General features: G+C 45.4%; 1 protein-coding gene across 1 annotated transcript in view; it reads right to left on the bottom strand.

The window, feature by feature from the left end:
* The window catches only part of LOC138648039 (calcium-activated chloride channel regulator 1-like), a 68,355-nt gene that overhangs the window by 21,192 nt on the left and 23,183 nt on the right, over nucleotides 1-23,980 (bottom strand). The window contains exons 6-10 of the mRNA XM_069737511.1: nucleotides 18,488-18,712; nucleotides 16,648-16,872; nucleotides 13,574-13,754; nucleotides 11,190-11,296; nucleotides 10,077-10,298 (exon numbers count right to left, since the gene is read on the bottom strand). Of these exons, the coding sequence (XP_069593612.1) occupies nucleotides 10,077-10,298; nucleotides 11,190-11,296; nucleotides 13,574-13,754; nucleotides 16,648-16,872; nucleotides 18,488-18,712 (960 nt within the window). The remainder of the gene's footprint in view (nucleotides 1-10,076; nucleotides 10,299-11,189; nucleotides 11,297-13,573; nucleotides 13,755-16,647; nucleotides 16,873-18,487; nucleotides 18,713-23,980) is intronic.

Below are 23,980 nucleotides of genomic sequence, written 5' to 3'. Positions count from 1 at the left end.
GTGCGCTGTAGCTCCAAAATCACAACCTAAAAACAAAAGGGTTGGTTAAGAAATGCAGAGACATAAATAATGCATTAGCTCTAAAGCTGTCCAGAAAAAAAATGAAAATAGTGCGAATGCCTGTCGGCTCCAGGTCATCTCCAGATGACCTTCGGACCCTATCGGGGGCAATGTTCGGTTCAAATACAGGCTAGGTGTGGATCATATGGACCTCAACGAAGGTTCATTTTGGATTTGGTAATGAGTTCACGTGAAGTTTCAAGCGGCATGTTTCGGGCTAGAGCAGGGCCAGAAGAATACCCGGGAAGACCTATTCCTGCGCGATCCATGAAGGCCGCCGCCACTGCTGGAGAAGAGAAGGTGTACCATTTTGATGCAAAGTGGAACCTCAGATTAGAAGACTGGTACCAATTGTAATGTATTCCGGCCTGTTGCAGTCTATGGGTAGTGTGCTGAAACATTCTACGATTTTGTAAGGTGTCCTTGCACAGATCTCTGTAAAAGGCTAAGTGGCTATACTGGGAAGAGAGAAACTTAGGTTTCCTTGTAATGTCACGCAGTGAATCTCTAAGCCAGTTGGGGTAAAATGAAACAATAACATCTGCAGACATATTCGACAGAAGAGAAGAGGGTCTGGTTATTCTGAAAGCTTTATCAACCAGATTTTTTCCCTGAGTGTCAGGAAGCAGGTGGGATATCATAGCAGAGACATAGTCCCCTAACTGGGTAGCTTGTACCGATTCCGGGATCCCTCGGATTTTCAGAGTTTTTGAAGTTCTCAAAGTTGGCTAGGTTTTTCTTAAATGAGGAAATGTCATGTTTTAAATCTTCCAGTGACTCCGAAATCCCAGAAACGCTCCCTACATCCCCGGGACACGGCGACTCTCGAAGTTTCTGTGAGGAGACTAGATTTATTGGGCCGCGAGGGGCTCCATCAGGAATCACATTAGAATTTGAAGGTGTGGCGACTATTATTTTTGAAAATGTGTCCTTCAACAGCTTTTTTATGAATTTTTCGGATGCCTTAGCTCCATTTAAAAACGTATATTCGGTTTCCAACTTATTATCCATGTGAGGGTTGTTAGTATCTACAGAGATCAAAAGAGCTTTGCACAGGTTAACAATAAACCGCTCTGAAGGGTGACAGTCAGAAGCAGATACACTGTCTATCAGCGAGTTCTTTAAAAGATGGTGCCCCTGTGCATCTATTTGTGGGAGCGTTTCAGTGGCTATAGAGCCCTCTTTGCTTGTTGTGCCCTCCAAAGCAGAACCAGAGCCTGACGATGATGATGATGATGACGAGATATCATCAGGCTCAGAGTCCGCTAGCGGAGATTCCTGCCCGTAATCGTAGGAGTCCTCGTCCCCAGTGAACTCTTCATAGAGACTGCTATCACAATGCTCAATAGACTCCAGAGATCCCCTTATGCGGCACATTTTATTTTGACTACAGGAGGGGTTAATGTCTGTCTCAGATGGCTCTTCCTTATTAGGGTTAAGTATACGTGACTTATGCATAGCCCGCCGCTGCACTATTTTCCTGTCCTCCTCCACCGCTTTACCCTGCGTCTGGCTTCTCTCCTCCCTGTCTCTTCCCGGCCGAAACTCCGGCGCGTCATACCTCAGCGTACTTCCCGAGGTCTGGAGCGGCGGGGAGATCCATCCGCTTCTCTGCAGCGATAGTGCCGGTAAATCCTCCTTGTGTCTCCTCCATAGCTCGCCGGCGTACGGGGTGGTAGACGACCGTCGGCGCTCCCTCAGATCTTCACAGACAGGCACGGGCGCTCCGGCAGGAGCAGGGATCCTAGTTGCGGGAGTCGCCAAGTCAGTCGGTCTTCTGCTTGGATCCTTCCGCCACGTCGCTGCCACATAGTCCCCGGCTCTCACCTGATTTCCAGCCAGGAGCTCCGCAAATGGCGCTCTATTGGACGGAGTCTCCCCGTGCGGCAGTGATCCCTTTGGGCTCTGCCTGTCACGGACGCCGGGGGGGCCGGATCTTGTAGCCGCATAGCTGATCGCTGCCTCCGTGCATGCTGACGGGTCACTGCTTCTCCCGGATCGCAGTTCTCCGGGTCTAGTCCTCTGTAGCCGCTCTTCACTCGCCGGCGTCGCATTGTCCGGTAGCCTCGGGGCGTCCACTGCCCGCAGCCCCGGCACAAACCCAGGAGCGCCGCGCCTCAGCTGTGAGGGCCCGGGCGCCATCTTGGATTTCCAGGCATGCTGATCAGTCGCATTGCTCCGGTCTGTGTCTTCGGCGCCGTGGGTCTGCTCCGGTGCCATGGGAAGCCTTTTACCGTTCAGGGTCACATGTAGTCGCGGCGATCCCCGCTTTGCAGTGACAGGATTGGCGCTGAGAGGACCTGACTTGGTGGCTGCAGATCTGGTCAGGGTCCCTCCGGGCTTTGTGAAGCTGCAGCTTTTCAAAGTCTCTCCCATGCTCCGTTTAGAGGCAAACTTTGTGGGATCAAGTCCCTTCCGCATAGATTTGTTTACTGGCATATTATAAATGCCTCGGCAGTCCAAAAAATCCACTTTGAGTAAGCTTTTGTACGCTTTTTAAGGGGAATTAGCAGGAGCTCACATGAAGCACGTCTGCTTTCTTCCCCTGGCAAACCACGCCCCCATCTATTTTTATTTTTGACAGTTACCGGTGGCTGCTGCATTTTCCACCCTAGGCTTATACTCGAGACATTAAGTTTTCCCAGTTTTTTGTTGCAAAATTAGGGGGGGTCGGCTTATACTCGGGTCGGCTTTTACTCGAGTATATACGGTAGATGTAATTTGCTGGAGAACATGGCAAGAAGCATTCAGTTTTCTGCAGTGTCGCTACTGGGGACTTGAGGTTAATGCACTGTTTGTGTAATGGATGGATATGATGGGTCCTTTAGGCTCAGAAACAAATTGTTAGGACTGGCGGAACGCACCAAGTATAAGGTGTAATGGTATTAGGTGCGTTCGCCGTCCGAGGTCTACCGTGCAGGTGAAAACCCTGCTGCTAGTAGAGACGGACGAGATGGCGGTACAATATGAATACACACTTGGGTTAACTTCACCCAGTGTAAAGGAAGCGAACCCTGTTGAGTCACAGGGCCGCGGTACCGCACCAAGAGAATATATTTAGAGGCATGAGAGTGCGTGCGGTGCCGCACTGGCGGACGCCACTAACCACCCAGGCTTGGGTTAGGAAAGCGCAGAGAAAGCGCACGGCGCCGCACTGGCGGTCACAGCAATAAGACGCTGTAATGTGTGTACCGTGCTGATGGCTAAGTCGGGCGCTAGGTAGCAATCACCCACCTTCCGCGAGCAGTCATATAATAGGGAGGGGATTTTAAAGAGCGACTTTCACTCACAACACACAAACATTTACAAAAGACAATACTAGCGCATGGCCGTGCGGCCATGCGAGGCTTAAATAGCTGCAGCATGTTTAGGACCTTCCAAAGAAGGACCAATGGAGTGCTGCAGCACCTGAGCATGTGACCCTGGATCTCCACTGAGAGATCTCGCCCTGGGCATGCTCAGAGTGCAAAGCAGGATTTAGTCCTAGCAGCTACAAGGACCTTAGCTGCAGTATCTGATCATGTGACCCTCGATCTCCACTGAGAGATCTTACTCTGGGCATGCTCAGAATGTAAAAAGCAGGACTTAGCCCCAGAAATGTCCGCTCGCCGCTGCCCAGCACTGACTTCAATGGGAGAAGCAGGAAACACAGCAGTAACTCTAAGCACAGAGTCAGACTGAGCGAGACGCTGGGATCGACGTCTCTGCTGAGCAAGCTCCACTGCGGCAGGAGAAGAATGGGAGACTGCAGCGGAGATGGCCCGAGATTCCTCCTGTGCAGAGGCAGGAACTCGACCCCTAACATTACCCCCCCTCCTAGGACCCCCCCCTCCTTGGGCCTCGCTACGTTCGAAGGCAGCAATGAGCTGCAGAGCCCGAATGTGCTCAGCAGGCTCCCAGGACCTGTCCTCAGGGCCATAACCCTTCCAATCCACCAAATAGAATTTTTTACCACGTACCACCTTGTACCCCAAAATAGCGTTCACCTCGTAATCATCCGTAGACGAACCCGATGTCCCGGCAGATGACTCAGAAAACCGGGACATGTATACGGGCTTAAGGAGGGACACATGAAAGGTGTCGGTGATACCAAGGCGTGGAGGAAGGGCCAGACGCTAGACCACAGGATTAACCTGTTCGAGGATCTTGAAGGGACCCAAGTAGCGAGGTGCACTTAGTGGACTCTACATGCAGCCTGATGTTACGGGCGGAGAGCCACACTAAATCGCCAGGAGCAAAAGTCGGGGCAGGGCGCCGATATGCATCGGCGGAGGACCTCATTCTCTCCTTTGAGGCCCGAATGGCATCCTGAGTGCGGTCCCAAATGTCCCGAGCCTCCACTGCCCAGTCTGTCACCCTGGAGTCAGCAGAGGACACGGGCATAGGCACAGGAACCCGCGGATGCTGGCCGTAATTAAGGAGGAAAGGTGTCTGACCAGTGGAGTCGGCTACAGCGTTATTAAGGGCGAACTCTGCCCATGGTAATAAAGATGCCCAGTCATCCTGCCTGGCAGAAACAAAATGTCGTAGATATGTGACCAGAGTCTGATTGGCCCTCTCTACCAACCCATTGGTCTCGGGATGATATGCGGAAGAGAGATTTAACTCAATGCTGAGAAGACGACAAAGCTCTCTCCAGAACCGAGACGCAAACTGGGGACCCCGGTCACTGACAATTTTGTCTGGCATGCCGTGTAGGCGGAAGATGTGTCTTATGAACAACGCTGCCAAGGCCCGTGCAGAAGGTAACCGTGGGAGCGGCACCAAATGCACCATTTTCGAGAAATGATTGGTAATAACCCAAATGACGGTACAGCCGCGAGACTTGGGCAAACCCACTACAAAGTCCATCCCGACCATCTCCCAGGGCCTGTCTGCCACCGGTAAGGGATAGAGTAACCCAGACGGCCGTTGTCGAGGAGACTTATTTTTGGCGCATGAGACACACGCCAGAACGTAATCTCTGACATCTCGGAGCATATACGGCCACCAGTACGTCCTCGCCAGCAGCTCAGATGTCCTTTTTGTCCCAAAGTGTCCACCCACCCTGGAGGAATGAGCCCAAGAGAGAACCTCCGGTCGCAAATTTATGGGCACAAAAGTCTTGCCCGGAGGCACAGACTCAAGCGACACCGGAGCCACGGTTCTCAAGCTCTCAGAAGGAACAATAAGCCGAGGCTCTCCTTCCTCCTCCTCAGATGACACAACAGAGCGAGAAAGGGCATCAGCTCGAATGTTCTTCTCCCCAGCGAGATAATGGAGGGTGAAGTGGAATCGGGAGAAGAATAAGGACCATCTGGCCTGGCGAGAATTTAGCCGCTGGGCTGTTTGCAAATATAGCAAATTTTTGTGGTCTGTGAAAACTTGAAAGGGAAAACGAGCCCCCTCCAAGAGATGTCTCCACTCTGAGAAAGCCAATTTCATCGCTAGCAACTCCCTGTCCCCGATGGAATAATTCCTCTCCGCTGGTGTGAAGGTCTTGGAGAAGAAGAAGCACGGATGCTTCCGACCTTGAGCATCCTTTTGGAAGAGGACTGCTCCAGCACCAACGGAAGAGGCATCCACCTCCATTATAAACGGCTTATCGACATCGGGACGATGTAGGATGGGAGCGCTAGCAAAATGAGACTTAGTAGAAGAAAAGGCCCTGGAGACCTCTTCAGACCACACTTTGGGATTTGCTCCCTTCTTGGTGAGGGCTACCAAGGGAGCTACCAGAGTTGAGAAGTGGGGAATGAACTGGCGGTAATAATTAATGAACCCCATAAAGCGCTGCACCGCCTTAAGAGAATGGGGCTCTTGCCAGTCCATCACAGCCTGTAGTTTGGCAGGATCCATAGCCAATCCCTGGGCGGAGATGATATAGCCCAGGAACGGTAAAGACTCCTGCTCAAACATACACTTCTCCAACTTTGCATAAAGAGAGTTTGCCCGTAGGAGGTCGAAGACTCTGCCAACATCTCTCCGGTGGGAGTCAATATCTGGAGAAAAGATGAGAATATCATCCAGATAGACTACAACCGAGGTGGAAAGCATATCCCGGAAGATGTCGTTGACAAAGTCTTGGAAAACGGCTGGGGCATTACAGAGCCCGAAGGGCATCACCAGATACTCATAGTGCCCATCTCTGGTGTTAAACGCCGTTTTCCATTCGTCCCCCTCACGGATGCGAATCAGGTTGTAAGCACCCCGCAGATCTAGTTTGGTAAACACCCTTGCTCCCCGAAGCCTATCGAAAAGCTCAGATATCAAGGGCAAAGGATATTTGTTCTTAACGGTGATAGCGTTAAGACCCCTGTAGTCTATGCATGGACGTAGTTCCCCATTCTTCTTCTGCATGAAAAAGAACCCTGCCCCAGCAGGTGACACTGACTTCCTGATGAACCCTCTTGCCAGATTCTCTTGAATGTACTGAGACATTGCCTCCGTCTCCAGGAGAGATAATGGATAGACTCGACCCCGGGGAGGCTCAGCACCAGGCAAGAGATCAATAGGACAGTCATAGGGGCGATGGGGCGGAAGGGTCTCCGCCGCCTTTTTGGAGAACACGTCTGCATACGACCAATATTGCTTGGGGAGAGAGGATACATCTGCGGGTACCTCTGTAGTAGCAACCTGAACGCACTCTCGGTGACACCTACCCCCACATGATTCACCCCATCCCAGAATTCTGCCTGAGGACCACTCGATGTGAGGATAGTGGTACCGTAACCAAGGTATCCCCAACAGGACCTCATCAATCCCCTCAGGAATGATGAGCAGAGATATAATCTCCTGATGGGATGGTGACATGGACAGAGTAAAAGGGATGGTCTGATGTGTTATCTGTGCGGGCAGTGTCGACCCATTCACCACTCGTACCGTTACTGGTTGAGGTAGCATAACCAGGGGTATTGCGTGACGTTGGGCGAAGGCAGAAGACATAAAATTGCCCTCTGCCCCAGAATCCACGCAGAGGTCTACCGAGTGGGAGGATGAGCCTAATGTTATTGTCCCCTTAAAGGATAATTTGGAGGCAAATGTCGCCGTGTCTAGTGCACCTCCACCTACTACCACTAGACGCTGACGTTTCCTCGACCGCTGGAGACATCTGGTGGCAAGATGTCCTGACTGTTGGCAAACATGACAAACCTGGAGTGCACGAGCGGTCCGGGACTTAGATCCCGCTCGTGACACTACCATAGGCTCATGGGACTCAGGAGCCTGGACTGGAGACTTCAAAGGTTTGGCGAAGGTGGGAGCCAGCCGAAACCTCTGCCTACACTGGGCTCGCTCTAACCTCCGCTCGTGAAAACGGAGGTCAATACGAGTGGATACTGTTATTAATTCCTCCAGTGTGGCGGGAATCTCCCTAGTGGCCAGGGCGTCCTTAACGTGGTCAGCCAGCCCCCTCCAAAATATAGGAATAAGGGCCTTATCCGACCACTCCAGCTCAGATGATAGCGTGCGGAAGTGGACGGCAAACTGGCTGACCAAGGACGAGCCCTGAGTCAATGCCAACAGTTGGAGCGCCGTACCATGGGTGACACGAGGTCCTAAAAAGACCTGTTTCAGAGTGCTCACGAATAACGGAGCACTCTGCACCACATGATCACCACGCTCCCACAGCGGCGTAGCCCACTGCAACGCCCTGTCCGACAATAAAGATACGATAAAGCCCACCTTAGCCCGCTCTGTAGGGAAATGAGAGGCCAGAAGCTCGAGATTGAGCACTGACTCACGAAACCCCTACAGGACTTACTGTCACCAGAAAATTTATCTGGTAGCGGGAGGCGAGATAGCGTCGGTACAGGGGCGGCAGTGGACAAGCGGCAGTGGACAAGGTAGCTGCAGCCACACTTGCAGCCTGAACAGCGACAGCAGTAACATCCACAACTGAGGTTGAACGCTCAAGAGCCGCCAACCTTCCCTCCAGCTGCTGGATGTACCTCTGTGAACGCTGATCGTCCGTCATTACTAGCCAGACCTTGGCGCTAGTATTATATTAGGACTGGCGGAACGCACCAAGTATAAGGTGTAATGGTATTAGGTGCGTTCGCCGTCCGAGGTCCACCGTGCAGGTGAAAACCCTGCTGCTAGTAGAGACGGTCGAGATGGCGGTACAATATGAATACACACTTGGGTTAACTTCACCCAGTGTGAAGGAAGCGAACCCTGTTGAGTCACAGGGCCGCGGTACCGCACCAAGAGAATATATTTAGAGGCACGATAGTGCGTGCGGTGCCGCATTGGCGGACGCCACTAACCACCCAGGCTTGGGTTAGGAAAGCGCAGAGAAAGCGCACGGCGCCACACTGGCGGTCACAGCAATAAGACGCTGTAATGTGTGTACCGTGCTGATGGCTAAGTCGGGCGCTAGGTAGCAATCACCCACCTTCCGCGAGCAGTCATACAATAGGGAGGGGATTTTAAAGAACGACTTTCACTCACAACACACACACATTTACAAAAGACAATACTAGTGCATGGCCGTGCGGCCATGCGAGGCTTAAATAGCTGCAGCATGTTTAGGACCTTCCAAAGAAGGACCAATGGAGTGCTGCAGCACCTGAGCATGTGACCCTGGATCTCCACTGAGAGATCTCGCCCTGGGCATGCTCAGAGTGCAAAGCAGGATTTAGTCCTAGCAGCTACAAGGACCTTAGCTGCAGTATCTGATCATGTGACCCTCGATCTCCACTGAGAGATCTTACTCTGGGCATGCTCAGAATGTAAAAAGCAGGACTTAGCCCCAGAAACGTCCGCTCGCCGCTGCCCAGCACTGACTTCAATGGGAGAAGCAGGAAACACAGCAGTAACTCTAAGCACAGAGTCAGACTGAGCGAGACGCTGGGATCGACGTCTCTGCTGAGCAAGCTCCACTGCGGCAGGAGAAGAATGGGAGACCGCAGCGGAGATGGCCCGAGATTCCCCCTGTGCAGAGGCAGGAACTCGACCCCTAGCACAAATTATAGGTTCTTTTTCCTCCACCTAATAGTTGAAAATGCTGAAATAAGTAGCCATAGTGTAGCATTTACAACTGGGTTTTCTAAACTAGACAACTGGAAAACATAAATCTTTCTAATGTGATTATATCAGGGCTACTCAATTTTTTTTACAATTTACCCAATTCATTAAAACTGGCATTTTGCACCCCAGTCTTAATGAAGGGACTGTTGGAGTAAGATATGCCTAAATCATTAAGAGAGGAGCACCACTTAGGCCAGGTTCATATTGCGTTGGTGCAGTCCGTTCAACGCATGCGCTAAACGGACTGCACCAAAGCTAGTGCTTTTTAAAGATCATGTTATGCGATCGCGCTAGGGCAGAAGCTCCATCTGCGCTAGCAGTGATGGACCCGGAAACGCTGCAGACCGCGTCCGAGGATCCGTCACAGAATGGCGGCACATCGCTAACGCATGGCGATTATGACATGTGTTAGCGATGCGCTACATAATGGCAGTCAATGGGTGCATGCGCTGAAGCATCCGTTACATTGCGTTAGTGCCGCTGTGTAACGCATGCCGTCAGCGCATTGCCATTGACGCAATGTGAACCCTGCCTTAATGAATTAGCCAGATCTTATGTGTTATGTGTGCCTCTGCCAGAAATGTTACTCCAGCCATGTGCAGGTGTTCATTTCTGGTAGAATTTACACAGAGTGAGTGGTGTAAGCTTTCATAAACTGGCCATGTGGGCTGTGTCATGCCTTGTCGTGCCAAAACTCTGCCCACTTTGCAACAATGGCCAGGATTGGTGTAAAAACAAATGAGCTAAAAGTGGTTAGATTGTTGTGTAACTTCGAGTTCTCAAAAATTTTGCAACATTTCTAGATGTTTTGCACTAAAAGTCTATGTGAATATTAAAAAAAACCTCAAATTATTCAAAATGCATTCCCTGAGCCCAGTAGAACATTATAATAATTACATAAGGTGTTATGTTACTAAACTAGTGATTGGTGTAATCATAGAAAGGCACATGTACATCCAAATACTTCTGCGCTTCAACAAGGGACTAGTTGATCTACACAATATTACCTCTGCTGTTCCCGGCAGCTGAAGCCTTGATAACTTTGACGTGGCATCGCTGATGAATTGTGCTTCAGTATACAGGATCCCATTTGGATCTTGTAATTGAATATTTGGTACAGCTGTCTGCCAGGTGACCATAAATGAGGTGTCATTCCCCACCGTCCAGTCAACGAAGATGGTGCCAATCAGACACGTGCTTGGCTTAAGGTCTAATGACGTGCTCTCCAGCTATAATAATAAAAAAATCTATATATTATTAGTTATTGGTGACAGTTATAGTAATAGCAATAGAGTTAATAAGAAGTACACAAAATACAGCTAATTGGTACCTAAAGGTGCAAGATATAACAAATATTCATTGATTTATGTGTCTAATGGTCTAAAACACCAAAACAGCGGTTGTCAAACTTTGTTTGGTCAACGGAGCTCAAAACAACCAAGAGACCTCACTGAGGAACCCTAAGCTTTACCCAGATGAAGTACTGAAACATTAGAAATAGTAGCTACTATATGGTAGTGCACCCCACAAAAAGGTTAAAGGCTTCCCAAAATAAAAAAAATAGACAAGAGAAAATTGACCACTAAATCAGTCAATTTTGACTTTTTGCTGAGTATCATCCATTAACTTGTTAAATATGCAGTAAATTTTCGCCCCAGTGTATGTTTTTGTTACTTAAGGTTGATATTCATGGATTATCGCTATGCTTTTTTAGGTCCTATTGTCTACTGATTATTCCACTAAGGAGCTATCCTACAATGATAACCCTGGACTATATTCCATATTTTGGCAGTGGCATGTCATAGAAGGTTTTATTACTTTGGATCCCTATTTATTTGCCAGAACAGAGAGATCTGGTGCGTTTATGCAATCCATAGAGAGTCATTTATTCATTTAAATATCCAACATGGAAGAAGGAATTCCCAATCTTCAACCAATCAATCTATACAAAATACATTTAAAAATAGGTTGCCTTGCAGCCACAACCACATTAGTATATCTTTAAACATTCGGGTAAGAGAAAAGATAAAATAAAAAGAGCAAAATATAATTTATTCATACTTTTTATTTTAAATCAATAATTATAACAATTTATACGTAACAGGATCTGAAGGCATCACCTGAATGGCCTGCTGTAGGTCGTGTCCATCTACAGGTAAAATTCTACTGAAAGCATCAATTATACCATTAGCATCCAAGTTATCCAAAACAGCAAATTGTCTTCCTCCTGGAAAAAATGATTAAGTTATAAAACAAAAATATGCAAGTTCTTGTGTAAAATATGTAGAGGGGGGTGAATAAACAGGATAATACCAATAGACAAAGGAATAACGTCCAGGGTATAGGCCCCAATGTACAATCTGTAACAAGGCCCTACTCCTATCGTTGGGCAGTAGAAATTTGTGAATCCTTGCTCAAATCAAGTATTTAACATGTCTAATTTGTCAACATTTTTGAAGATCAAAGATATTGAAAAGGGGTTGAAGCGAAAAAGGAAACGTTTTCAACAAAAGTCTTAAAGGAACAATAGTCAAACTTTAAAGAGGCTGCACTGCTCCTCTAACTTCTGCATCTGTAGATCAGTGGCACTACTGGCATAGTATCCATTGATCTCATGTGTGACAAAGCAAGTCATGTCCTACTAATTATTTTCCAACATGTGCATGATATTTGACAGATGTGAACAATAATTGCTGTTATCTTGCAAACGTTAGTCTGTTGTACCTCTCACTTCCTGATACAGAAGTGGAGCTGGATCTATCTGTCTGTCCTTCCATCCGTCTTTCCTTCCTTCCGTCTATTTCTTTATTTACCTATACCTTCAATACCTCTATATATCATTTATTTTCTCATTATATACAATCATTGCCAAAAGTGCTGACACCCTTGAAATTGTTCCAGAAAATGTAGTATCTCTCCCGGAAAATTATTGCAATCATACATGTTTTGTTATACACATGTTTTTATTTTATTTGTGTATATTTGAACAACACAAAAAATCAAAGAAAAAAAGGCAAATTGGACAAAATTTCACACACAACCTCCAAAATGGGGAGGGAAAATTGTTAACACCTTTCCAAAATTGTGAGTAAGCAACTTTGTTTCAAGCATGTGATGCTCGTTGAAACTCAATTGTGGCAAAAAACAAGTGTGGGTAATGTGAAAATCGCACCGGAAACTAGATGAAAAGGAAAGAAGAAGCTGACTTAATCTTTGCATTGTGTGTCTGTGTGTGCCACACTAAGCTTGGAGAACAGAAAGAGAAGACAACTGTCTGATGACTTGAGAACCAAAATTGTTGAAAAAAATATCAATAATCTGAAGGTTAAAAGTCCATTTCCAGAGATCTGGATGTCCATTTGTCCACGGTGCACAACATAATCAAGAAGTTTTCAATCCATGGCACTGTAGCTAATCTCCTTGGATGTGGATGTCAGAGAAAAATTGAAGAAAGGTTGCAATGCAGGATAGTCTAGATGGTTTATAAGCAGCCACAAGAAAGTTCCAGAGAAAATCAAGCTCTCTTGTAGTCTCAGGGTGCCTCAGTGTTAGTGTGAACTGTCCATTGACATTTGAATGAAATGAAACACTATAGCAGGAGTCCCAGGAGGACTCCACTATTGACACAAAGTCATAAAAAAGCTAGAATGCAATTTTCCAAAATATACTTCAGTAAGCCAAAATTCTTCTGGGAAAGCGTCTTGTGGACAGGTGAGACCAAGATAGAGCTTTTTGGTAAAGCACATCATTTTACTATTTAAAGAAAACTGAATGAGGCCTACAAAGGAAAGAACACAGTACCAACAGTCAAATACGGTGGAGGTTCAAGATGTTTTGTGGTTGCTTGCTGCCTCTAGCACAGGGTGCCTTGATTGTGTGCAAGATATCATGAAATCTGAAGATTACCAAAAGATTTTGGGCTGCAATGTAATGCCCAGTGTCACAAAGCTGGGTTTGCGTCCTAGGTAATTGGTCTTTCAGAAGGACAATAACCCCAAACATACTTCAAGAAGCACCCAGAAATGAATGTAAACAAAGTGCTGGAGAGTTTTGCAGTGGCCAGCAATGAGTCCGGATCTAAATCCCATTTAACAACTGTGAAGACATCTGAAAATTGCAGTTGGGAGAAGGCACCTTCAAATATGAGACCTGGAGCGTTTTTTAAAAGAAGAATGGTCCAAAATTCCAGTTGAGAGTTATAAGAAGGTTGGTAATGGTTATAGGAAGTGACTGATTAAAGTTATTTATTCCAAAGGGTGGGCAACCAAATATTAAGTTGAGTGTGCCAGTCCATTGTTGAGGTTTTGTGTAAAATTATGTCAAATTTGCATTTATTTCTTTCTTTGTGTTGTGCCAATACACACAAAGGAAATTAAACACGTGTAATTGCAATAATTTCCTGGGTGAAATACTACTTTTTTTCTGGAACAATTTCATGGATGCCAACACTTTTGACCATGGCTGTATCTCTATATTTATTGTCTGTGTCAATGTGTTTCATTACCGGTCATTGCTGCAATATTTTCAAGTTCTTTTTCGGCATAAGGTCCAAGTGCTATGACGTGTATGACTGCTCCACTTGCTGAAATATTTGGAAAGCAAAGCCTAGTGTCATAATTATCTTCTCCATCGGTTATCAGTACAATCTCGGTTCCTTGTGCAGAGCCACCTAGATTTTTATTCACCTGGATTTGAAACAAAACTCATTATGCAAAAAAAAAAATAAATACATTTAGAATTTGACTCTTTTTCAGGAGGCTCATCACTTGATGCTTGAATTTTGAGTTTTGGAAAGGAAGTAATCAGTCTAAACCTCAACCCAAGTTTATCTTCATATAGAACAAAGAAAATAGACATTTAAAGTAGGCAGTCATCTAGGACGCCATTCAGGAGGCAGGGTACAATTCGGGTTAGATGAATGGGACGCAAAGTTACCTACACACCAAGTATAAGATACAGTGGGTATGGAAAGTATTCAGACCCTTTAAATTTTTCACTCTTTGTTTCAATGCAGCCATTTGGTTAATTCAAAAAAGTTAATTTTTTCACATTAATGTACACTCTGCACCCCATCTTGACTGAAAAATACAAAAATGTAGAAATATTTGCATATTTATTAAAAAGAAAAGCTAAAATATCACATGGTCATAAGTATTTAGACCCTTTGCTCAGACACTCATATTTAAGTCACATGCTGTCCATTTCCTTGTGATCCTCCTCGAGATGGTTCTACTCCTTCATTGGAGTCCAGCTGTGTTTAATTAAACTGATAGGACTTGATTTGGAAAGGTGAACATCTGTCTATATAAGACCTCACAGCTCACAGTACATGTGAGACCAAATGAGAATCATGAGGTCAAAGGAACTGGCCAAGGAGCTCAGAGACAGAATTGTGGCAAGGCAGAGATCCGACCAAGGTTACAAAATAATTTCTGCAGTACTCAAGGTTCTTAAGAGCACAGTGGCCTCCATAATCCTTCAATGGAAGAAGTTTAGGACCACCGGAAGTCTTCCTAGTCCTGGCCGTCCAGCCAAACTGAGCAATTGTGGGAGATAAACCTTGGTGAGAGAGGTAAAGAAGAATCCTGAGATCACTGTGGCTGAGCTCCAGAGATGCAGTAGGGAGATGGGAGAAAGTTTCGCAAAGTCAACTATCACTGCAGCCCTCCATCAGTGGGGCCTTATGGCAGAGAAAATCAGGCACTGCTCATCATCTGCCTAATACAATCCCAACAGTTAAACATGGTGGTGGCAGCATCATGCTATGGAGGTGTTTTCAGCTGCAGGGAAGGGATGACTTGTTGTCATTGAAGGAAACATGAATGTGGCCAAGTACAGAGATATTATGGATGAAAACCTCTTCCAGAATGCTCTGAACCTCAGACTTGGCTGAAGGTTCACCTTCCAACAAGACAATGACCCTAAGCACACAGCTAAAATAACAAAGGAGTGGCTTCAGAACAACTCTGTGACCATTCTTGACTGGCCCAGCCAGAGCCCAGACCAAAACCCAATTGAGCATCTCTGGAGAGACCTGAAAATGGCTGTCCACCAACGTTCACCATCAAACCTGACGAAACTGGAGATGATCTGCAAGGAAGAATAGCAGAGGATACCCAAATACAGGTGTGAAAACCTTGTTGCATCATTCCCAAGAAGACTCATGACTGTACTAGTTCAAAAGGGGCTTCTACTCAATACTGAGCAAAGGGGCTGAATACTTATGACCATGTGATATTTCAGTTTTTCTTTTTTAATCAATTTGCAAAAATTTCTACATTTCTGTTTTTTTTCCAGTGAAGATGGGGTGCAGAGTGCACATTAATGAGAAAAAAATGAACTTTTTTGAATTGACCAAATGGCCATACATGCTCAGCACAGTCAAAAGTGCATGTAGCTGGCTGAAAAAGAGATGAATAATGATCTATACCACATGTTAATCTATCCTGTGGATGGATAAATGTATTCAGCGAGGTCATTGGGTAGATAGAGTTTGATGGACAATGGGAAACATTTGACTTTGGCACCACCCTGCCTATTCAGTACTATGTTTCTGAGTTTATTTACTACTGATTTTTCTTTTCTTTGGTTGGTCACTGTGGACCACCATTACCAGGCCAATTTCACCCAATTTGTGTAGCATGATTTTTAAAAAAATCATGTATCCATACTCATGGAGTTCCTCTCTCCTGTACTGTTGAATACATTGAGTATATATACAGCGTTAATTTGGAGGACATTTGTTCAATTGATCTCTTTAAAGGGACACTGTCACCTGAATTTGGAGGGAACAATCTTCAGCCATGGAGGCGGGGTTTTTGGGTTTTTGATTCACCCTTTCCTTAGCCGCTGGCTGCATGCTGGCTGCAATATTGGATTGAAGTTCATTCTCTGTCCTCTGTAGTACATGCCTGCACAAAGCAATCTTACCTCACGCAGGCGTGTACTATGGAGGACAGAAAATGAACTTCAATCCAATATTGCAGCCAGCGGGTAAGAAAAGGGTGAATCAAACACCCCAAAACCCCGCCTCCATGGCTGAAGATTGTTCCCTCCAAATTCAGGTGACAGTGTCCCTTTAAGGTTAGGCGTGTAACATCTTTTTCAGGCTTATACCAAGAGCCCACCTGAAAAAGCACTTAAAAGTGCTGAAAATAATTAGCATGTGTACTGTAACATCAAAAAGACTTGCTGTGCAAATATTCGGTCTTTATGAGCTTCTTTTGGTCCAGTCTTTTTGAGCATTGAAGTGGCTAAAAGAAGAGACCGATCCATTCTTCAGGCAGCATCCATTTGGAAACTACTCACTATTTTATAAATACAGTTAAATAAAAAGATACAGGCGGTAAAGTCACTGCAAAGAGACCAAAAATGTGCCAAATATGCTACAGGAAAAACACCGCCAGCATTTTCCTGAAACATCTCCTGCTTCAAAAACTCAGCGGTTACGCTGGCGTCTCTTAGTTGCGGTGTGCACAAACCCTATGACCGAAGATTGGCTACAAGATTTTCTACCGAGCTTGTCTTTAGTCCCTGAGGAGAGCCACATTATTACATTCAGGAATGGTGGGACTCTACCTCCAACCCAGTGACGATTCCAGAGCAGATGTTTGTCCCTTCATCGGTGGCTGAAGATGGGATCAATGATTTCAGTCTCTCTCGTTGTTGATCGTTGATTTTCTCTAGTGGGGAAATGACAGAGGCAGACTTGGAGAACTCAACTATCCCAATATAGGTGGAGGTTTCAGTAATCTGGGTGAGGAATATGTCTGCAGCCTGGTGTAGACGTCTTATACGATCATTCTGCAAAGAAGGAAATATAACTAAATAAATGGGGCTGTAAGTTTGGAATCAAATACATGAAATTAGGAAAAAGCACTGAAAAGCTAAAACCATATTATTATTAGATACATGAACAAACTAGGCATCTACATAAACTCCCTAAAATTGTGTGCAGTCATACTAGGACGCCATTAGGCCATTGTGGTGCCTTATTATACATTTATGTTCAATTTGTTTTTATTAATCAATAGTGAAAACACAAAAAAACACAACATTCGACCAAATATATTATGATCAACTCACGCAGAGCACATTGCAGCTGCATAAAAAAACAAACAAACAAAAAAAAATCACATTAGCAAATAAAGAATTATTCTGAAAATTCCAACATAGAGGTTAGAAAGAGAAAGAGGGAAAAGAAAACATATGTGAGAATCCATAGGAGTATGGAACTATAAGTAAAAAGAAGGAAGGGGAAAAAACAAACAAAAAAACCCCAACATATTATACATTTATGAATTATACTTCATATTAAGTATATCACAATTTATCTCAGATTTTTTTTAGGAGATCAGTCAGTGCCATGTCCTGTTCGATGCTGATTTTTTTTGTCGTTTTCTCTTAGTAGCACTGTTTCTAGGAGATATCGGTTCTGTAATATGGCGCAGTATGGAGCACCGGTTGGGGATACATGGACTTTATACAGCTCTGTAGAACAGAGCCACAGAAACGTTTTTTTCCACTGTTCAGCCTCTTTTCATGTCTCCATTGTGTGCATGAGACTTTAGTAGGTAACAAGTAACATAAAGTTGATAATTGATATGCACACATTTAATTGCTAAAAAGAGTTTACTAATATAGAACATTTTTACTTGGGTCTGCTGATCATTTCTCAAGAACGAGGGTTCTGTGTTCCATGTTTCAATGGAGAGATGGTTGCACATGCACACTACCGTTCCACGTGCTGCCTACTGTCTCTATCAGGCCCATAGACTTTAAATAGAGAAGCAGTGTGCATGCTTGACCAATGCAATATTCAAAACTAGGACACATGACCCCCATTCTTGTGAATGGTGGGGGGCTACTTATTTATAAATGTGGGACAACTTAATTAAATGGAATCTATCTTCAGGTTTTTGCTTTGCAATCTGACAGCAGCCCGATGTAGGGGCAGAGACCCTGATCCCAGCAATATATCACTAAGCTTAATGGGTGCAGCGGTTGGGATAGAATAACAGTTTTCTGTGTTGCAGATATAGCAGAGCTCAGAATGCTGAGCTCTGTATAACCCCACCTACACCACTGGCAGTTTTCTGTGTACAATGTATATTGATATAAAGCTGCTAGTCATTGGTGGGGGATGTGGTTGGACAAGGAGGCACAAGACAAATAGTCATTTAGTGATAATCACCTGCTGATAAAACACTGACTTTATTAAAATAACAAAACACAACTTTTTAAGTGATACATCCCTGGATTCAGGGTCTATGCCCCTACATCATTCTTCATTCCACTCTCAGATTACATAGTAAAAACCTGATCACAGATTCCCTTTACGGTTTATCCAAACTCCAAATAAATATGAAAGTTAAGAGTAATAAAGAAGCATAAGCAACATCATAAGAATGTAACCCACCAGCATCATGCTTCCGGATACATCAAGGACTAGAGTTATCATTCTGTCTCTGTACTGCAGCAGAGAGAAGGATGGGACTGGAAGACTGAAGTCAGGTCTTGGAGGACTGGAGCTTATATCTGTTGAGTCCTTGATAACATCCCATGTGCTGCGATAATTGCACATTCTGTTCTGTAGATTGGGAGCTTCTGAGTTATGGGTATCGACATCACAGAAATCTGTTACCTATAAAATGTATTGACGATTAGTAAAAAAAAATATTCTTGATGTATAATGGGTTTTCCTGTAGCCTTGAATCAAGGATATGGGTACAACATACTGTATGCAATACTTTAATGGAGTTTTCTTGAATTCTATAAAATGGACTGTAAAGTTGCGAATGTTATAAAATAAAGACAAAATATGAAACACAATTATCATTACTTAGCCCTTGAATGTGTAATTGCTCCAAAACTGCCACATTTGTGGTCCCCAGAATAGATGACATCCAAAACCGCTGTGATGCTTAAACGTACAGTATGTGATCAATGACGCCAGTGATTGGCTGCAGTGGTCAAGTGACTCATAGATGGGACTTCACCCCTTAATGTATCAGCGGGAACCACTGGAACCACTTGCGGGAACCACTTGCAGGTACTCAAGTAATTGTCATTTATTTTATACCAGCTCTTATTTTAGGGTCAATTTTGTATGATCCTGGAAAACCCCTATAATAACTAATCAGCTATAATTAAGGTCTACTTCCAATCACCCAATCATCATAATATTTGGCTGTGATAACAGTGTTAATTGTGCTAACGTGATGAAACTGTGTACAGAGCCTGTATGGTAGAACACAATATCCCTACTGGTCTGTATTTTGGACCTGTACTATTATATATGCTGCTGTATGGCGTCGTTATATGGCGTTACTATGCAGCACCTCTTTATTCTCCCTGAAGCAAAACTTTAGTGTTAGGGATCACAATAGAGCTTCCCCTAATTTTTCTCATATATTCCAAATAGCTCCAATAGAAAAAAAACATCATATGAATCTGTATGAAACCACTCTTAAAGGCACATGAAAGTACAGTATGGCCTACAGTACACGGATCCATATTGCAGCTGTGTATATGTGACTTTAAATGAGTTCTCCACTTCTAAATTTTCTTTCTATATTTTTAGACCATGTTGAAGGCTCTAAAACATTGCAAATGATTCTTCCCCGCCACTCCTCTTCGAACGTTACCTGGGTTCTCATGATGGTTTTCGTATTTCCGGTTCTGGGCAGATGTGCATGGCCTTGCTGCAGACAATCACTTGCCACAACCAACATGTCAATCTGTGGCCAGTGAATGGCTCCAGCAGTGACATTCACATCTGGCCAGAACAGGACATACAAAGACTTTTAAGGGGATATTATCAAATTATTACATTGCTTTCATTAATTAGACTGGAGAAAAATAGCAAACAAATTTTCAATTGACTTACTTTTTCTGTTTTAATTATCTTGCCTCCGGAGTTTTTATCTGACATGATGTAGAGCTGGTTTCCATGGAGAACAGCCACTAGTGCCTGCCCAAACCCTGTAGCAGTGGTTACAGTCCAGGAGAGGAGTTAACCCCTAACACAATAATTATCTTTCTCAAGCCCATTGATTTCTATGCAACAATTATCTGCTCACCTCCCCATCTTTCTACAGCTGCTGTGATCAATTCTGAAGAAGCACAATTCCCCAGCACCCAGCATCACAGCTCTCACTGTCTTAAGACATGTGCTTGGTTAAATGCACTGTTATTTCTATATTCATATACTGTGATAGAAGTATAGACCACTGATAGCTGAATGTGTTACAGCAGAACTTCTGCTCAGCCTTATAGCTCTACTAGTACTACAGCTCTGCTACTCACGAGAGCTGTCAAACAAGGAAGAGAGCCCGCCCTGTTAGAAACAAGGAAGTGAGGAGACTGCAGTGTCTTGAGCTGCTCAAGAGACAGCTTGAGAATACCCCTTTAAGGCGGTAGATGATCTCAATAAATCAACCATTAATTACCTGAGGATTGGCTGCAATGGTCCTATAAGTAGATGGCATGGGAATGCTGTGACGTGAAACAGTATTCTTAAGTTCCAACAATGAGCTTTAGGTGAGTTTTTGATGCTGTATATCTTAGCTGAGTAAAAAATGCAGCATTACAGCAAGAAAGTGCAATTTATAGAAATCTCATGCCCAGTTTTTTTTACACTGTGTAAACTGATCTGCTGTGCATTTTTTTTATATTAGCAACATATCAATTTTTCTTGCAGGAACGCTGAGTTATATGTGTGGATTTTCTCTATAAACTTGCATTAGATGTGGAAGAAAATAACGTACAGTATATCTGTTTTTGGTGTGTTTCTGCTGTGGAAGAATACTACAAACGCATGTAATCCATATATGAATATCAATAAAGTTTTGTCAACGCTAAATACCAGGAAGTATATATAAAAAGCAGCTTTATTTAAAACATAACATACCAAAAAGAGACAAAAACCATAGCATAATGATAAAATTGTAAGTAAGAAAACACACTCAAAAGTGTAATAAAAACGCAAGTAACCTAATTTATCTTGTAAGGAGGTTGCTTTCCCTGCGCCTTACCTGGAACCACTTAGTCAGACAGCTGGGTTGTTGGGGGGAAGACTTTCTGCCATGGACAGAAGGGACCATGTGACTGCTGGGGGCAGAGAGGAAGAGAGAGGGGTGTGGTCAGAAAAGAGTGGGAGAGCAGAGCGCAGGACAGAGGGGACAGCGCGCCAGAGAGAGAGAGCAGGCTGCAGCACCGTGCTCCCCGAAACAAACTACTCCCCGTGAGGGCACTGAGGCTGAGATACCAGCTGTAGTGAAGGCTGGATGTGAGAGTGTGAACTTGGAAGCCTCCGTAATCAGAGAAGACGTATCTCCTGACAGTGACCTGAGCGCGCAGCCCCAGTGACTGCAGTCACAAGCCAGGACCCCTGAGTGTGACAAGCAAACTGCTCAGTGTGTGTGTAGCATTGCTACTGCAGAAAGACTGCCAGGCTAATATACAGAGACTGTGCAGCAGAGTGGCTGTGTTACTTCCTGCTTCCAGCTTCACTGGGAGAAAATACTGCAAAGACTTAACCCCGGAGTCTCCAGTTCCCAGGAGACAGAGGAGAGACTTCAGGATCTCAAGTGCTGCTGGTGACTGTACCCATGTTGGAATAAGGACTATCCAGTCAGGACGTCCCTGGACTGATAAGTTACAAGAACACTCGTTAACCATTTTGATTCTGCTTAACTGTTTACTGTTTGCTTTATCTCTATTAACCCCCTGTTTACTCCCTGTGAGGAGAATCTTACTCCTGTTAATAAATTCCACTCAACAGTTGGTCTGTCTGTTCCGTGGTGACATACTCAACCCTGCACCCTATTACACTTGGCGTAGTCGGCAGGATGTCACACGGTAGCGTGGAAAGGGCATACTATGCAGTTGGGGGAGGCCCCAGGTCTAGCATCTCCCTGGGAGCCATGTTAGTTAACCTGTTAAAATTCTCGGGGAGCGATGTCATGTTGTGGAATTGGACAGAGCGCATCCGAGGGATGATGCTGATGCATCCTATGACGCCAGCTCTGCAGGCGGAAATAGCTGTGATGGCCCTAGAGCGAGATGCACGGGACTCTGTTATGCTCAAACCCCGCTAGGCGAGCGATACCCTGGACAAAGTATTACGTATACTTGAGGAGACACATGGGGACCGCACTGACGTACGGGAGCTGCGCATGTGACTGTTTTGCTGGGTACAAAGAGAGGTAGAGACCATGATGCAATATATGAATGCAGGAGCTTCATACTGCCCTCATACGGAAGGATGGCGTAGGTGTGGGGGCAATTGACGTTGTGCTGCGAGACCAACTGGTGACAGGCTTGCGAGATGTGTTGGTGAAACAGGCCCTGTGAGAGCGCATGTGCGTAAAGCCAGATATGAAATCGGGAGTGAGGCACGCACGCGCAAGCAAGAGCAAGGGGTGGTAGTGCCAGTGGGGAAGGTATGGAGCAGGGAGATAACCGCCCCTCAATGGGTACAAGACTTGAAGATGGAGGTTAAGCGGGTCCATGAGGAAGTGGCTGAATATAAGAAGACCCCTGCTGCAGAGTACAGCCCTCCGGTGCGAGAAAGAGAGACCGCCCCCCAAAGTGATACTAGTGCCGCTCAGCGAAGAAGACTGCCGACATGCTATGATTGTGGAGCACCCAGTCAGAATGAAGAGGAGATGACATGGACCCGGGATTCCCAGTTGAAGATAAGAAGAATCTGGGAAGAGATTGAGAGTCTGGGGAAAGCCCTGACTGCCATTTTGGGGACCAGCGGCATACCCCGAGGTAACGTGCGGAAGCAGCCAGAAAGAGATAGCGGAGAGGTGTGTAGCATGAAGAAGGCTTCAGTGGTGGCCCCAGAGTATAACTCTGTATCGTGGAGTGAAGAGCAACCACAGATGAGAGATGTCTCCCGCCGAGGTCGACGATCCAGACTGAAGCGCCCTCCAGACAGACGCAGACGTGAGTGCTGGTCGTGCAGAAGGGTGGGACACATATCCAGAAATTGCCCTACCTGAGAAGAGCGGTGGCAGAGATCCGCTCACCCCTCTGAGGGTCCTGCTAACTGGAGGGAACGTCGCCCCTGGAGAGAGTGGTACAGCAGGAAGAGAAGAGCCCCACCTAGAGCAAGACAGTACCACAGTGTTGGATGCCCAGGAGAAGGGGAAAAGGTGCCAAGTGTTCCTGCTATGCTCGTTTTCAAGGTCCTAGTCGATGACAAGGAGGAACCACTGATGTCGCCCCCTGAGGTGAAGAGTGTGCTGGCTGTCAGCTCACAAGATCCTGATCGAACAGAGGAAATGCTGTGTGAGATAGGGCGTGTGGCTGAGAAGCCTTGGGAAGTGATGCCCGCAGAGCCCGGCGCAGATGACGAAGAGTCCGGCTTGCATGGTCTTAATCCATCTGATTCTAGTTTCGACAAGAATGCTCCTGTCACAGAGAGGGGGAGCTATGGAGAAGAATTACTTGTACTAAGCCCCCAGACTGAGGAGCCCGGGCAAGAAGTCCCTAAAGTTTCCGATAATGACAAGAAAAAGGATGAATCATCTATGCAAGCATCTGCTAGCAGCAAAGCCGAAAAGAAGAAGAGGACAGTGGATGCCATTGGAAAATCTAATGTGACAACACAAAATTCGTCTGAGGAATTTTCTTCTATGGCTGCCGACGAGGTAGAGGAAGAATATCTCAACTTGACTGATGAACAACTCCTAGACCATTTATTTTGGCAGTATGTGAAAGATGAAAGGCAGAAGGAGATGCGAGAATTGCAGGTATCTGACTCCCCTCAAAAGAACGAAGAGAAGCATGAAGAGTCCTCGCCCGTGGAATGGCGAGCATCAAGAGAGAGGGAATGTAAGGAGGTTGCTTTTCCTGCTCCTTATCTGGAACCACTTAGTCAGACAGCTGGGTTGTTGGG

The sequence above is a fragment of the Ranitomeya imitator genome, chromosome 8 (assembly GCF_032444005.1).
Source record: "Ranitomeya imitator isolate aRanImi1 chromosome 8, aRanImi1.pri, whole genome shotgun sequence".
In the NCBI taxonomy this organism is placed as follows: Eukaryota; Metazoa; Chordata; class Amphibia; order Anura; family Dendrobatidae; genus Ranitomeya; species Ranitomeya imitator.
The sequence above is the reverse complement of the archived record's forward strand: the minus strand, read 5'-3'. Positions and strand labels throughout refer to the sequence as shown.